The sequence below is a fragment of the Ascaphus truei genome, chromosome 3, assembly GCF_040206685.1.
Source record: "Ascaphus truei isolate aAscTru1 chromosome 3, aAscTru1.hap1, whole genome shotgun sequence".
Classification (NCBI taxonomy): domain Eukaryota; kingdom Metazoa; phylum Chordata; class Amphibia; order Anura; family Ascaphidae; genus Ascaphus; species Ascaphus truei.
Window position 1 is genome coordinate 425889446 of NC_134485.1, and position 14866 is coordinate 425904311.

General features: G+C 50.4%; 1 protein-coding gene across 1 annotated transcript in view; it reads right to left on the reverse strand.

The window, feature by feature from the left end:
• STARD10 (StAR related lipid transfer domain containing 10) overlaps window positions 1-9775 on the reverse strand; it is a 115930-nt gene extending 106155 nt beyond the window's left edge. Inside the window, exon 1 of the mRNA XM_075592796.1 lies at window positions 8860-9775. Within this exon, the coding sequence (XP_075448911.1) occupies window positions 8860-9018 (159 nt within the window). The 5' untranslated portion in view covers window positions 9019-9775. The remainder of the gene's footprint in view (window positions 1-8859) is intronic.
• Window positions 9776-14866: the final 5091 nt, after the last annotated feature.

Below are 14866 nucleotides of genomic sequence, written 5' to 3' on the forward strand. Positions count from 1 at the left end.
TACACTGTGTGAGGTAGCGGGATAGGGGGAGGGACATCGTTGCCATGGTGTGTGAGTGTAGGCCGCGGCCTCGCGGTCCGGTTGCGGTAGGGAGATGTGTGAGGTGCAGGAGATGTGAGGCGTGCTGTGCGGTCCGCAGGAGCTACACTGTGTGAGGTAGCGGGATAGGGGGAGGGACATTGGTGGCATGGTGTAGCGGGGTAGGGGGCCTCGCGGTCTGGTTGCGGTAGGGAGCTGTGTGAGGTGCAGGAGATGAGGCGTGCTGTGCGGTTCGCGGGAGCTACACTGTGTGAGGTAGCGGGATAGGGGGAGGGACATTGGTGGCATGGTGTAGCGGGGTAGGGGGCCTCGCGGTCCGGTTGCGGAGGGAGATGTGTGAGGTGCAGGAGATGTGAGGCGTGCTGTGCGGTCCGCGGGAGCTACACTGTGTGAGGTAGCGGGATAGGGGGAGGGACATTGGTGGCATGGTGTAGCGGGGTAGGGGGCCTCGCGGTCTGGTTGCGGTAGGGAGCTGTGTGAGGTGCAGGAGATGAGGCGTGCTGTGCGGTTCGCGGGAGCTACACTGTGTGAGGTAGCGGGATAGGGGGAGGGACATTGGTGGCATGGTGTAGCGGGGTAGGGGGCCTCGCGGTCCGGTTGCGGAGGGAGATGTGTGAGGTGCAGGAGATGTGAGGCGTGCTGTGCGGTCCGCGGGAGCTACACTGTGTGAGGTAGCGGGATAGGGGGAGGGACATTGGTGGCATGGTGTAGCGGGGTAGGGGGCCTCGCGGTCCGGTTGCGGTAGGGAGATGTGTGAGGTGCAGGAGATGTGAGGCGTGCTGTGCGGTCCGCGGGAGCTACACTGTGTGAGGTAGCGGGATAGGGGGAGGGACATTGGTGGCATGGTGTAGCGGGGTAGGGGGCCTCGCGGTCCGGTTGCGGAGGGAGATGTGTGAGGTGCAGGAGATGTGAGGCGTGCTGTGCGGTCCGCGGGAGCTACACTGTGTGAGGTAGCGGGATAGGGGGAGGGACATTGGTGGCATGGTGTAGCGGGGTAGGGGGCCTCGCGGTCCGGTTGCGGTAGGGAGATGTGTGAGGTGCAGGAGATGTGAGGCGTGCTGTGCGGTCCGCGGGAGCTACACTGTGTGAGGTAGCGGGATAGGGGGAGGGACATTGGTGGCATGGTGTAGCGGGGTAGGGGGCCTCGCGGTCCGGTTGCGGAGGGAGATGTGTGAGGTGCAGGAGATGTGAGGCGTGCTGTGCGGTCCGCGGGAGCTACACTGTGTGAGGTAGCGGGATAGGGGGAGGGACATTGGTGGCATGGTGTAGCGGGGTAGGGGGCCTCGCGGTCCGGTTGCGGTAGGGAGATGTGTGAGGTGCAGGAGATGTGAGGCGTGCTGTGCGGTTCGCGGGAGCTACACTGTGTGAGGTAGCGGGATAGGGGGAGGGACATTGGTGGCATGGTGTAGCGGGGTAGGGGGCCTCGCGGTCCGGTTGCGGTAGGGAGCTGTGTGAGGTGCAGGAGATGTGGCGTGCTGTGCGGTTCGCGGGAGCTACACTGTGTGAGGTAGCGGGATAGGGGGAGGGACATCGTTGCCATGGTGTGTGAGTGGAGGCCGCGGCCTCGCGGTCCGGTTGCGGGAGGGAGATGTGTGGCGTGGAGGGGAGGGGGGGGTTTGAAGAGGCAGTCTGCAGTGTTTGGTGTTGTGTGAATGTGTGTGTGTGTGCTGTGTTTGTGCGTTGTGTGTAGATTCTGTACCTCAGTGGTTCCCAAACTTTTTCGGTTCAAGGCTCCCCAAGGCAATCAGAATTTTTTCAAGGCTCCCCAAGGCGATCAGGATTTTTACGCGGCGCCCAAAGTAAAAACAAAGGTGTATATACATACCTAACAGTTGCAGTGCGCAGTTGGTGTCTCCCTCACACACTCTCACTCTCTCTGACCTCACTCTCTCTCTCTGACCTCACTCTCTCTGACCTCACTCTCTCTCTCTCTGACCTCACTCTCTCTCACTCTCTCTCTCTCTCAGACCTCTCTCTCTCTCTGACCTCACACTCTCTCTGACCTCCCTCTCTCTCTCTCTGACCTCACTCTCTCTCTGACCTCACTCTCTCTCTCTGACCTCACTCTCTCTCTCTGACCTCACTCTCTCTCTGACCTCACTCTCTCTCTGACCTCACTCTCTCTCTCTCTCTCTCTGACCTCACTCTCTCTCTCTGACCTCTCTCTCTCTCTCTCTGACCTCACTCTCTCTCTCTGACCTCACTCTCTCTCTCTCTGACATCACTCTCTCTCTGACCTCACTCTCTCTCTCAGTCTCCCGGTGCTGCTCCTCCAGCGTGCGCGCCGGGCCTCCCTCTCTCAGCGTTGCTGAGCCGGGCTGAACAGATGCACAAAGCCCCTGCATCTGTAATCAGCGCTGCCTGGCAGAGGAGACAGCAAGCGCGCTTGGTAGGCGGGTATCACTGTGTGTGTTTGTCACTTGGTAGCTGTCAGTGTGTGTGTGTGTGTGTGTTTGTCACTTGGTAGCTGTCAGTGTGTGTGTGTGTGTGTGTGTGTGTGTGTGTGTGTGTGTGTGTGTGTGTGTGTGTGTGTGTGTGTGTGTGTGTGTGTGTGTGTGTGTGTGTGTGTGTGTGTGTGTACATTATATAATATTTAAAAATGAAAAAAAAAAAAAGACATGTGAGAATAAATTATTTATTAACATTGTGCAACTTTGATAAATATATTCACACACACATCCATATACACCACACATACATATATACACACACACACACACACACACACACACATATATATATATATATATATCTATATATACATACATACATACACACACACACACACCACACATATATATACACCACACATACACATATACACACCACACATTATATATATATATATATATACACACACACACCACATACATACACACACATATATACATATATACACACACACACACACACCACACATATATACACACACACCACACATATATACACACACACACACAACCTGCAGCCCGTTTTTCACACACACACACACACCCCCTGCAGCCCGTTTTTCACACACACACAACACACACACACACACACACACACACACACACACACACACACACACACACACACACACACACACACACACACACACACACACACACACACACACACACACACACACACACACCTTGGTGCTGTCTGGTGGCTCTGCAGTTGCAATGCCGGGCAGGCTGCAGCCCCATTGGATGGGAGCGGTCACGTGACCGCTCCTCTGCTTCCCCTCAGAGGTTTTTTTTTTTTTTTTTTTTTTAAATGAGCTAGCAGCCCTTGTTTCCCGCTGCTGGCGGCCCTGATCGCGGCGCCCCTCTAGCCAAGCCGCGGCGCACCAGGGCGCCGCGGCGCACAGTTTGGGAAACACTGCTGTACCTGATTCGGCAGTCTGTGGTAGCAGACGTGAAGGTTTTGATAGCTGTGAAAAGCAGGCCAATGAGAGTCAGTGAGGGGTGGGACGCAGGCCAATGAGAGGTGTGCGGGGGCGGGCATTGGACGCAGGCCAATGAGAGTCAGTGAGGGGTGGGACGCAGGCCAATGAGAGGTGTGCGGGGGCGGGCATTGGACGCAGGCCAATGAGAGTCAGTGAGGGGTGGGACGCAGGCCAATGAGAGGTGTGCGGGGGCGGGCATTGGACGCAGGCCAATGAGAGTCAGTGAGGGGTGGGACAGTGTGGCATTGGTGTTGGACGTAGGCCAATGAGAGGTGTGCGGGGGCGGGCATGGCCTGAGCAGGAGTGACAGGCCCAAGGTCCAATGCGATTGACCCTTGGGACGCAGACATACAGTGATTTCACAAATATATAGTAGATGTACCTGGATGTAGTTGTTGATGTTGAGAGTCAGTCACCCTGTCAAGTGATTGCACTTTTTCCATGTATTTCCAGTAAGAAGGTTAGGAGCTGCTAATAAGAAATAGGACTACACTTCAACTAGAACCAGAGATTTGGGGAAACGTTCACCCATGTTAGCGAATGTGGCGAAAACTGAACCTTTAACATTGGCAGCAAAGTTGCAAAACTTGGAAAAGATTGCAAAAAGTCTCACAAAGCAAAGGAACTTGTAGGATCTCATCAAATGTGGCAATGTGGGGACCTTTGTGGCTTCAGTATATTCTTAGCAAAACTCACCAGAGCTAAAGATGTTGGTATAATTCAACAATTTGAAACACACACAGTACTTTTTTCTGCTATTTCGCGGGTGAATATGAAGGAAAATTTGAACTTTCGAACCTTTTCACCTTTTGTTTAATTTTCTTAAAGAATTGGCCCTGGACGTTAGCAAACTTGGGATACCTCGACGTCTCTCTATCCAGCGCCTTTCAGGTTCAACATGCCAGCTTTCAAAGAAAGGGAGGTGGGGCCACGTCATTGACATTCATCTTGAATGATATCCTGGCTAGTTCTTACAATGCAAGTGGCTTGTGTACGTTATAACGTCCATTCAACCCCACTATAAACTCTGTTATGCGCATAACTAGCCCCCCCCCCCTCCCTGCTGTCCCAATCAGTTTCAAGTGGGACAGTTGTGTACTGATGGCAATCGTACCGGAGGGGCAAGTGTGCTACAAGTCCGAGGCCGATGTCGGGGTGTTACCCTGCTTCCCTGTGAGATGGACCCCAAAGTAAAGGGGTTCTCCAGACTCCCGTGTTAGCTCCTTCCATTCCCGGAGGATCCTTGTCATTAGGGTCACTGCCCATTTTATTGAACCAACATGCCACTGTCATTAGGTCACTTTGGTCCTACTTATCACTGATCCCAAGACTCATTAAATAGGTCACTGTTTTTAGGTCACCTTGTTCCTACCAGGCACTGACCCTTTCATCCATAAAACAGTCTCCCTACTCAACTCTATATATAGTAGGGTCGGAGGAGAGGGGTGTAACAGGCTTGGCTGTGGTGCCGATTTAGGTTAATGGCTCATCGTGGACACAGGAAACTGAACCCCAAATTGCTGGTGCCGGCAATGTGCAGCCCCCTCTGCAGGAAAGGTCTTGAGAAGTCATTCAAAGTCTAGTTTTATTGGGTACAAAGATTCATTTATAATAAGAAGAACAACCTGTTCCTTCCTTGCGAAGCTTATTTGACAAAGACACACAGGAGAGTCACCCGAGCACAGTGAGCCACTTTCTCCAAACACTTCCAACGGTGACTCACTTCCCAGACATTAGATTAATACACTTAAGCATTTCCCCCTGAAACTGGGCTTTTTAAGGTGCAGTGCTATTCCCTGAGCCACAAACAAATGGATTTTTATACACATCCCCATAACATCACATTTTTCCTCGCATTCACATATTTCATTTTGACATCCTTTTAAAAGTCTACTGTTCTGATAAAAGGTATTGACAATATTTTAGACTGTCACTTAACACTCACTCTACTACAGGGGCCGGCCTCATATATGTGTTGCAAAGGGGTTAATAGTGCAATCCACTATACAGGCATACCCCGCATTAACGTACGCAATGGGACCGGAGCATGTATGTAAAGCGAAAATGTACTTAAAGTGAAGCACTCCCTTTTCCCACTTATCGATGCATGTACTGTACGGCAATCATCATATACGTGCATAACTGATGTAAATAACGCATGTGTAACAGGCTCTATAGTCTCACCGCTTGTGCACAGCTTCGGTACAGGTAGGGAGCCGGTATTGCTGTTCAGGACGTGCTGACAGGCGCATGCGTGAGCTGCCGTTTGCCTATTGAGCGATATGTACTTACTCGCGAGTGTACTTAAAGTGAGTGTACTTAAAGCGGGGTATGCCTGTACACTTTTAATGAATGTGTTGGTTCTTTATGAAAGGACGTCTCTTCCCATTCAACTCCTTCCTAAATGTATTTCTACTGTACCTTCCGACGTAGGAGAAAGTCTCTTTGAAAATCCCTGCTGCTTGAGATAAAACAACATGGCAGACTGCATCAGACGAAGTTGTGATTGCAGTCTGAGGGTGACAGTGCCCTCACCCTATTCAAGGCTACGAGATTGTTTTTTCTAGTATAAGCAATGAGTTGACATGTCTGCATTTGATCCAATAGTTAATTTTGAATGTCCGGTTGTTCTGCACACAGGGACGCCGACAGGTGGGGAGGGCCGGGACTACTGTCCCGGGCCCGGTGACTGCTGAGGGAAAAAAAAGGTCGGGCCCAACTTCTGTGTCCGGCGGTCGGGCCCCTGCTTGCCACTAGGCTGCCGCCAACCTGCCTACCTCCCTCACTCTCCCGCGCCGGGCCTCTCTCATATGACAGGGCGTGCCAGAAGCTGGGCCCAGCTTCCGGTGAGCACCGATGTGAGAGACAAGCCCGGCACAGGAGTGTGAGGGAGAGGCGAGGTCCGGCGTCAGTCAGAGGCGAGGCAGTCGGAATCAGAAGTTGGGCCCGCATCAGCGTGGGGAGAGACCCGCATTAGGTTGGGAGAGCGAGGCCCGCATCAGCGTGGGGAGAGACCCGCATTAGGTTGGGAGAGCGAGGCCCGCATCAGCAGGGCTGCCAGTTGCCGCAGACCCGCGCTGTCACCTGTCGCGGCTTCCTAGTGGACGGCCATTTGCATGCCCAGGGAGAATACTGATAACTACACTGATAAGCATCTCGTGAACCTGTGAAGGGTAGAGGGAGAGGGGGGGAAGACGGGGAGGGGGGAAGGGGGGAAGAGGGGGAGGGGGGAAGAGGGGAGGGGGGAAGGGGAGTAGGGGGGAAGGGGGGAGGGGGGAAGGGGGGAAGGGGGGAAGGGGGGGAGGGGAGGGTGGAAGGGGGGAGGGGAAGGGGGAGGGGAAAAGGGGGGAAAGGGGGGAGGGGAAGGGGAAGGGGGAGGGGAAGGGGGGGGAGGGGAAGGGGGAGGGGAAGGGGGGGGAGGGGAAGGGGGAGGGGAAGGGGGGAGGGGAAGGGGGAGGGGAAGGGGGGAGGGTGGGAAGGGGGAGGGGAAGGGGGGGGGAGGGGAAGGGGGGAGGGTGGGAAGGGGGGAGGGTGGAAAGAGGGTCCTTCGACTAAAAATAAAGCGGTTTGGAGAAGACCCCGATGCTAATGCTGCAAAAAATATGTGTGAAACAGGCAGTGGTTTCCAACTCCAGCCCTCAGGTTCCCCCAACAGGTCAGGTCTTCAGGATATCCCTGCTTCAGCGCAGGTGGCTCAATCAGTGAGCCAGCCACCTGTGCTGAAACAGAGATATCCTGCTAGATATTGCAAGTTGTGGGTAACTTGAGGACACTTCTCTTTTATACAACCAACCCCAGGCGGACGTGCTTCCCAGCGCAGCTCGGCTCTCTGCTAACAAAAGGGGCTCATTTCATGGGAAAAACAAACACTCCAGCGCTGCCAGCGACCCGTATGTACTGGTCCTGTGCGCGCGTCCATAGCCGTGCGCCTGTGATGTGGCACACGCAGCCTCCTCCGTACACGCTATGACACCTCCTTCCTGATAACTGATTGGGGCAGGGGAGCATTATTTGCACAACTAACTAACTCGGGACAGGTGCTCGTGTCAGAAATATTACCACGCTGCTCGTATTTTAACCTCTTCACTGCCCTCTTAAACGCTGACGCTGTTGAGCGTTGTGCTGTGCCCGATTTCAACACATTCTTAACCTGTTAAACGCTGGAGAAAATCCCTTTTTGACGAAACGTCCTAGGGTCCATTAACGTTGATAAGTGCAATTAATTGGTTACTTTTTCATTGTGTCATTTAGTCTGGTTTGTGTAAATTAGAAAGCAGCATTGCTTTATCACCCTGTGGGGCGGGCACACCTTCTGCTGAACCAGGAAGCTCCTGATGGTACCATAAAGTTTAAATAATGGGGGTAAATATGCCGTTCCTGTCTGTCTCATACACAAAACTAAAAAAAAATGATCAAAATTAAGGAAACAAAAAAACAAATAGCAGCCATTTTTTTCTATCCCACAGACTCTAAAATGACAATGTGAGTCCCAGTACAGAGAATAGTTTATTTTTTCTCTCAAAATACTGCATTATGGATTGCATTTTAAGGACAGAAAACCTAGCCTAGTGGTGATGTTACTGCCTTTGAGGCGGTCCGACTCCAGAAATTAGAATGTAAGCTCTGCGGGGCAGAGATTTCTGCCTACTACGAGTTCCACGTGCCGCCCATTATTCTCCGAAGCAAAAACATTACTGCTTTACCATTCCGTTTTTCAATGAGCTCATTGCCACTGGCGACTACGAAGCCACGGATATAAATGCGTGTGGCTGCCACGTAGATTGTAAGCTCTTCAGGGCAGCGCCCACATTCATTCGCAGAGGCTATTCAGAGCAATTTTGACTTTGTTCTGGTCTCTCTACGTGGTGTCTGTGTTGTGCCCGTCTTCAAAACGTGACGGATGGGGACCCCCAACCACAGCAGATGGGGGATTAATAATCCATGAATCCGCAAATACCTGTAAATACTATTAACCCCTTTGTCACCAAGGCGCTGCGATGTGCTGCTGACCCCTCTGATAGGAAAGGACTATAGCCTGGTTATCCCCAAAACATGGTCCTTCTGGGCTTACTTGCTATGTAGGGTTAATAGGCAGTGTCGTACACAGCGAAAGCCCCAAAATGCAGTTAAGAATACAGCAATAGTACATTCAAGTGCTATTTACATGTATGACTATGCCAGGGGTGGGCAACTCCAGTCCTCAAGGGCCACCAACAGGTCAAGTTTTAAGGATATCTCTGCTTCAGCACAGGTGGCTCAATCAGCGGCTCCGTTTTGCTCTACACAAATAAATGTAGACGTGTGTATATGTTTTCGACCTTTTGTCGTGATTGGCTGGTTGTTATATACTGTAGTAGTAACAATGAGTATTTGTTATTTTTTCTTACCTTGATTTTGTGCAAAGCTCTTTCCTCTTCTATGATCTGAACCCAAACGGTGATTCCAGACTTGTTATAAGTCAGAGTCCAGCCAGCCTCTGAGTGACACTCAGTCCTAAAGTTCTGAAAGTCCTGGTCATCAGGAATCTGGACACTGTCCCTGGACATGTTTAGGGGTCTGGTTGAAGTTCAATGTCCTTCAGTAATCTTCTCTGCCCTGTGCTGAGTGAGGGCAGCCTGGCTATTAGAGCTGGGAGTAGCAGCCCTTGGATGCTTGGTCAGATGAGGGGGAGCAGCCAGAGAAGAAGTTGGGACACTTCAAATTTACAAACATACAAAGAAAACAAAATATGTGAATGTCAGACTCAGCTGCAGATCCTCACAGATGAAGTGGAGTAAGGTTTGGGCGCTGGGAGATGTCTCCTACGTGTGTGACTCTGCACAATCACATGGAAGCTGCAGATTTACAAGTGTATCCTCCCCAGAACATCCATATGCCAGCAGTGGGTGTCTTGCAGCGTTCACACTGCCTCGGGAGATCAGATCTGGTTCTACCAGCCTGACAGGTGCAGCAGGAATGATTTCAAGAGCCCACCTGGCTAATCAGTCCAATGTTGATCAAGCCGCTTCTGTACCCAATATAAATACACAAGGCAGTGTCCCTGTGGAACAGAAAGAAGGGGGGGGGGGGGTGTTTCTTCTTCCCAAAGATGCCCCTGCTGTGTCTGTGCCTGTTGCAGGGAATGGTGTGACGAGGTCCTCCTGTGATACAAAGTGTGTCTCCTCCAGTGTGTGAGCAGAGATGCTGGTCTCAGTACCTGGGCTGTGTCAGCGCAGATCCTCAGGATGCAGACAGGCAGTGAGATGTACAGTATCTATGTATTATACATGTATAAATAAATATATATATATATATACACACACACAGCCTCAGAGGTGAAGCTGACACACTGCAGCTTCCCACCTCCAGCACACAACACACACCCTCTGCAATATTTGGCCGTCTCTGGGTCCTACACACTTCCAGATTCCCCTAATTACTGAATGCAGCATTGCATTCTCATCATTGCTTATTCTTATGTCATGCTGAACATGTACCCAGCGCTGTACGAAATCCAATACACCGCTGGTTAACAAGGAAATCCCAGATCAGTACATGGGTGAGTGGAATAGACATAAATGTGAGAGAGAGTCCCTGCCCCGCAGAGCTGACTATCTAAGCAGGGGAAACAACAACAACATGTTCGCTTCAAGGGAAAAGGTTTACTCCTGAGAAACAAGACTGCAGTGGTAAAAGGTATAGGAATTATTTGGTGTGAATTCTGCCCCTGCCCTAAATTGACCCTTTCAGTGCCAGACACCTGCAGCACTTTGCACCAATCTACCGTTATCTTTGCCGTGTCTGCAGCATAGAGTACCTATCTACAGACACCTACCAACTCGCACCATTACACCGTGTGACACCTGCATCCAACCCCCTTCTCCTTGTCAAGAGGAGTGTGTCAGGCCAGCTTTGCCTGGGTTATTTTTAGGTATGTATGTAGCACCCTGCTAGAATCTTCCTCTTGCCCTGTATGTCAGCCCTGGTAAGCTGCAGGCAGTGCCAGGGTTAATCGGTCACCAGGCCAGGCAGGTGAGATCACATCCCCAGTTATGTTATAATGTTGCACTTTCATGCTTGTCTGGAAGGCACATGCTTGTCTGGAAGATGCTGGAGTCACATGCAGGGTGAGTGGCCTTTGCTACAGCTAGATCTGCCCAGTTACTAGTCTGGGGCAGAGGGTTGGCCACTCCCAGGTATAAATATTCAGATCCCAGGGGGGGGGGGGGGAACCACAGCAGACTCCAGAGAGGAGGGGGTGGGGGGTCAGTATCCCCTGGGGGACCAGACCTCGTGGAAGAACAGACCTTTGGAGGGATTCCTTCCCTCAAGGATATAGGTAAAATGAAGAGAGGAAGGCAGAGCACTATGTCTCCATTGAAAAAAAGTTTGAGCAGAGAGAGTTGTCCCAGAGTATGACAATTTATTAATTAAAGGAAAACAAACATGGACATATAGGCCTGTCAGCAGCACCTCAAGGATATAACCTGGTGTCAGCAGCCTATGGGAAAGCACTCCTCTTCGTGGATTTCCCAGACAGGGATGAGTTCCCTTAGTGTAAATGATGATGTAACCAGGAGAAGCTCTCTTACGTGGAAGGTTCCACGTTCAACGAAACGTTCCACGTTCAACTGAGGTTGAAATTCTACATTGACCTCACAGAACTCCTGTCTGGAGGAGGATGGAGATGTAAGATGTGGTGCACCCAATAGCGAAGTCTGTTTGAAAAGTTCCTGGCACCCTGTTCTACTTATTCACTCGTCACAGCCTTGGCCTGAGCCCACAAAGAGACCCTGAGAAGAGAAAGGTAATCCACTGAGCTAACACTCTAGTGGAACAGGTTTAAACCCCGTCTGGAAAGATCAGAGACCGTGAGAGTTTATGTACACCTTATCTATGTCAGCCGGGTGGGATAGGGGTGTTACAAGTAAATAGAATATAGAAAAGCGCATGGGTGCACCTTGTCATCAATACAGGACGTTTATTATCAAAAATACAAATGATTGTTCCAAAAGTACAAGAAGACATCACATATACACCAACTTCCAAGTGCCAGAAAGAAATATATATTCCAAAAACATCCCACCTCGGGAGCTGGGTCACAAAGGGGTTAATTGCGGGCCCTGCAGACGTGTGATGCGTCACCGTGCAGGCTGGGCGGAGCATTGCATCCCCACCTCACTGACGATGATACGTCTGTTTCTGAACGTACTGTTTCCCGCCACAGCTGCCTGCAGCTGATTGCAACAGTAACCAAAGAAGCCCCAATGCACATCCAATAAGACAAGTTATTTAGTGCAAAAGTAGGGGGTCATTTATAATATCACAATGTCACAATCTTTTGGTCCAACACATTTCAAGCCTGCAACCATGTCAAGGTCGACCCTATCAGTAGGTCCTACACCACCAATGTTATACTGTGTATGTCCTTTGTATTCCCTCCATGCGATGTGTGACATGTGTGCGATGCCTAAGGGGTTAAAATGGAGGAGCATTATACAATATGTGCTATGTGTGAGCTACAGTGCAGTTAAAACTGCAGCTGGTTACACCCACCTAAATAGATCAGTGCCAGTGAGCATTGCCGTCTATGTCAATGCCCTGTACCGTACAAATCCTGTTATGTGTTGCATCGATACAAAGTAACCCTACCCTTTCTAGGGGGTTACAATAAGCTACAGCAGCAGTGCGCAATCTGGGGGGCGCGAGTTTTGTCTGGGGGGGGGCGCGGCCGTTGCAGAGGCCCCGCGCTCTTCCCCAGGCATTTAATGCCAGGGGATGGCGCCAGGGCTCTGCAACACGGAAACTTCCCTTGTTTCACAAGCGTATCCATGGCAACGCGGCGCCAAATGACGCCACGGGGTCATGGCAACGTGACGTCGCATGTGGAAGGTAGGAGAGGGGGCGTGAGACCGGGGGAGGCCTGGCAGGGGGGGCGCAGATTAAAAAGTTTACGCTCACCTGAGCTACAAGATGAGATGACTGAGGAGCAGATACAGAGCAGAAGGAGAAAGTTTGAACATTACTCACCTCCAGCAAAGCTAATATCAGGGGCCACCGACAGATTCCCGGGGCCCAGGACTAGTTTCCACTGGGTTCCGCCTGTCGGCAGCCTTGCGAGCCCCCCCCCCCCCTTTCTCAGCTCTGCTTTTACCCCCTCTATTTCCTCCCCCCCTTCTCACACTCCCCTATGTATTTCTGCCCCCCCCCCCTTCTCTTACTCACACTCTGTCCCCTGTATCACTCAATGCCCCCATCCTCTCACTCAATCCCCCAGTGGTCACACAAACGTCATCTCCCCAAAACGCAATTCAACCCCCCCCCAATACCCACACACAACTCCCACACACATACAATACCTCCCCCCCTCCCAGTCCCCACCATAATATACACATAACTCAACCCCTCTCCCCTCCCCCCCGCCACACACACACTATCCTCCCAATCCCCACCATAATATATACATACCAAAAACAATTTGCCTTGGGGGTGGAAGGCCTCCGGTGCCATGCGGGTCCCGCCCACGAATGTGGAAGTTGGGCCCTACCAGCACCGACCCACAGATGAGGGAAGCCCGCTGCAGCAGCAACTGGGACTCGGCAGCAATAAAGACTATCGGCAGCCAGGCACCGATGTTGGCCTCGACCTCTGGCCAGGCTCAACTTCCAGTTCCAGATGGAGCTACTGGGCTCAGGACACCGAGATGTTTAATGAAAATCCGGGACTGTCCCAACCAAGCCGGGGCTTTTGGTCAGTCTACTTATGTGGTGGTACTACTTGTTAATATGGGCAAAAGTCACCCTACCCTTTTGGAAGTTTAAAAAAAAAATTTTTTTAAGAAAGTCACATGACAACAAAGTACTCTAAGTAACTTCTGCTTAGAATTAATATTTACAAACACCTTTTAAATGCTGGAATGTTTCTACCCCCAGACATCTAAAAACTACAAATCATGTATCTCTGGAGAGCTTCATCCGAAAATCAAAGATAAGACACTGCACAAATATGGCAATTTGAAGCTGATATTGACCAAAAACATTTCCTCCGTTGCAATGCGCTCCAAGACGCTCCACCACTAAATAAGATCCATGTCTTCGTGGTGTAAAATCAAACTTAAATGAGTCCAATAATCAGACACATTAAAAACACTATAAAAACAAGGCTAGGAGAACAAATAATCAATTTGTATAAACAAATAGTCACAAACATTTGTTTCTTTAATTATTTTAATTTCAATCATCAGTGGGGACATTAAGACTTCTTCTCACTTGGAATTTCTATCTCCGGGAGTTCCATGTCACTTTGAGTCACATCGGAGCCGTGCTAGCAGGTATTACAGCTAAATGACAGTTACAATTTTCAACTCTCAGTGAATGTGCAATTATTTTTTTACACTATTGTTAGACACAGCGGTAATAAAACGCAACGGAATGTAATTAGGCCTTCATTTATAAATTAGAATATAACTGTGGAACGTATTTTAACAGAAATAACGTATTTTAGATAAACGTGGCTGAATTTTCACATAACTGGTTCACAACAGCTTTCTTGCGCTCCCTTCACCAACAATATTTAAAGTAGCAGCACCGCTTACATACGGTACACGTGTGACGTAAATCAGGGTTTACGGATGGTTCAACCCGGCAGCCAATAATAATGATTAAACCAGCCGTATCTTAAGAGTTCCATTCGATGGAGGTAAATGGACACTGGCAAGTCCCTTCTATTGATTCCATTACTGACTCAATTCACTGGGATACATTAAAAATACTTCCAGTCTGATTCACCTTCCACTGACCAATCTGTTTTGGAACATTTATTTTTAGTAGCTCCAAAACAGGAGAGTGCATGACCACGCAGTGGCCGCCATTTATCAAAAAGGTGTACAATTTCAATTAGAGTGCACAATATATCAAGCACTCAAAATATGAACCCGTTGGATGCCTCTAGAATCTAGACGGAGCGCTGCAGTGCTGCCATAATGTAGTAGCTACAACATATTCTATTTGCTCGTTTTCGACTTCTCCGCTTTCGTTCCAACATCGATGACGTCGCGATCACGAAGTGCCGCGGTCCGTCCGGCAAGCAAAGGGTAAAAGAAGCCGTTTACTTACCTAACCTCACCCAACACATTACACTAACAAGGCAGCGTCCATGGTTATCGCGACCGTGGACATAGACCTTTCACGGCCCCTGGATCACGTAAACGGTTCAGCCAATGAGGGCGAACCGCCTCCCGTCACGCAATCATACAGGCCGTGTATTGCTCCAGCTACAGTTGAGCGGGACGCTGCGCGCGGGCGCCATGGACGCAGCCTAAGCCTGTTAATTGTGTTTCTTTGCTTGCTATGTGTGGCTGTGAAACATATAAGATCTGAATCCCAGAACGGTTGATGAAGCAGATTATCTACTAAA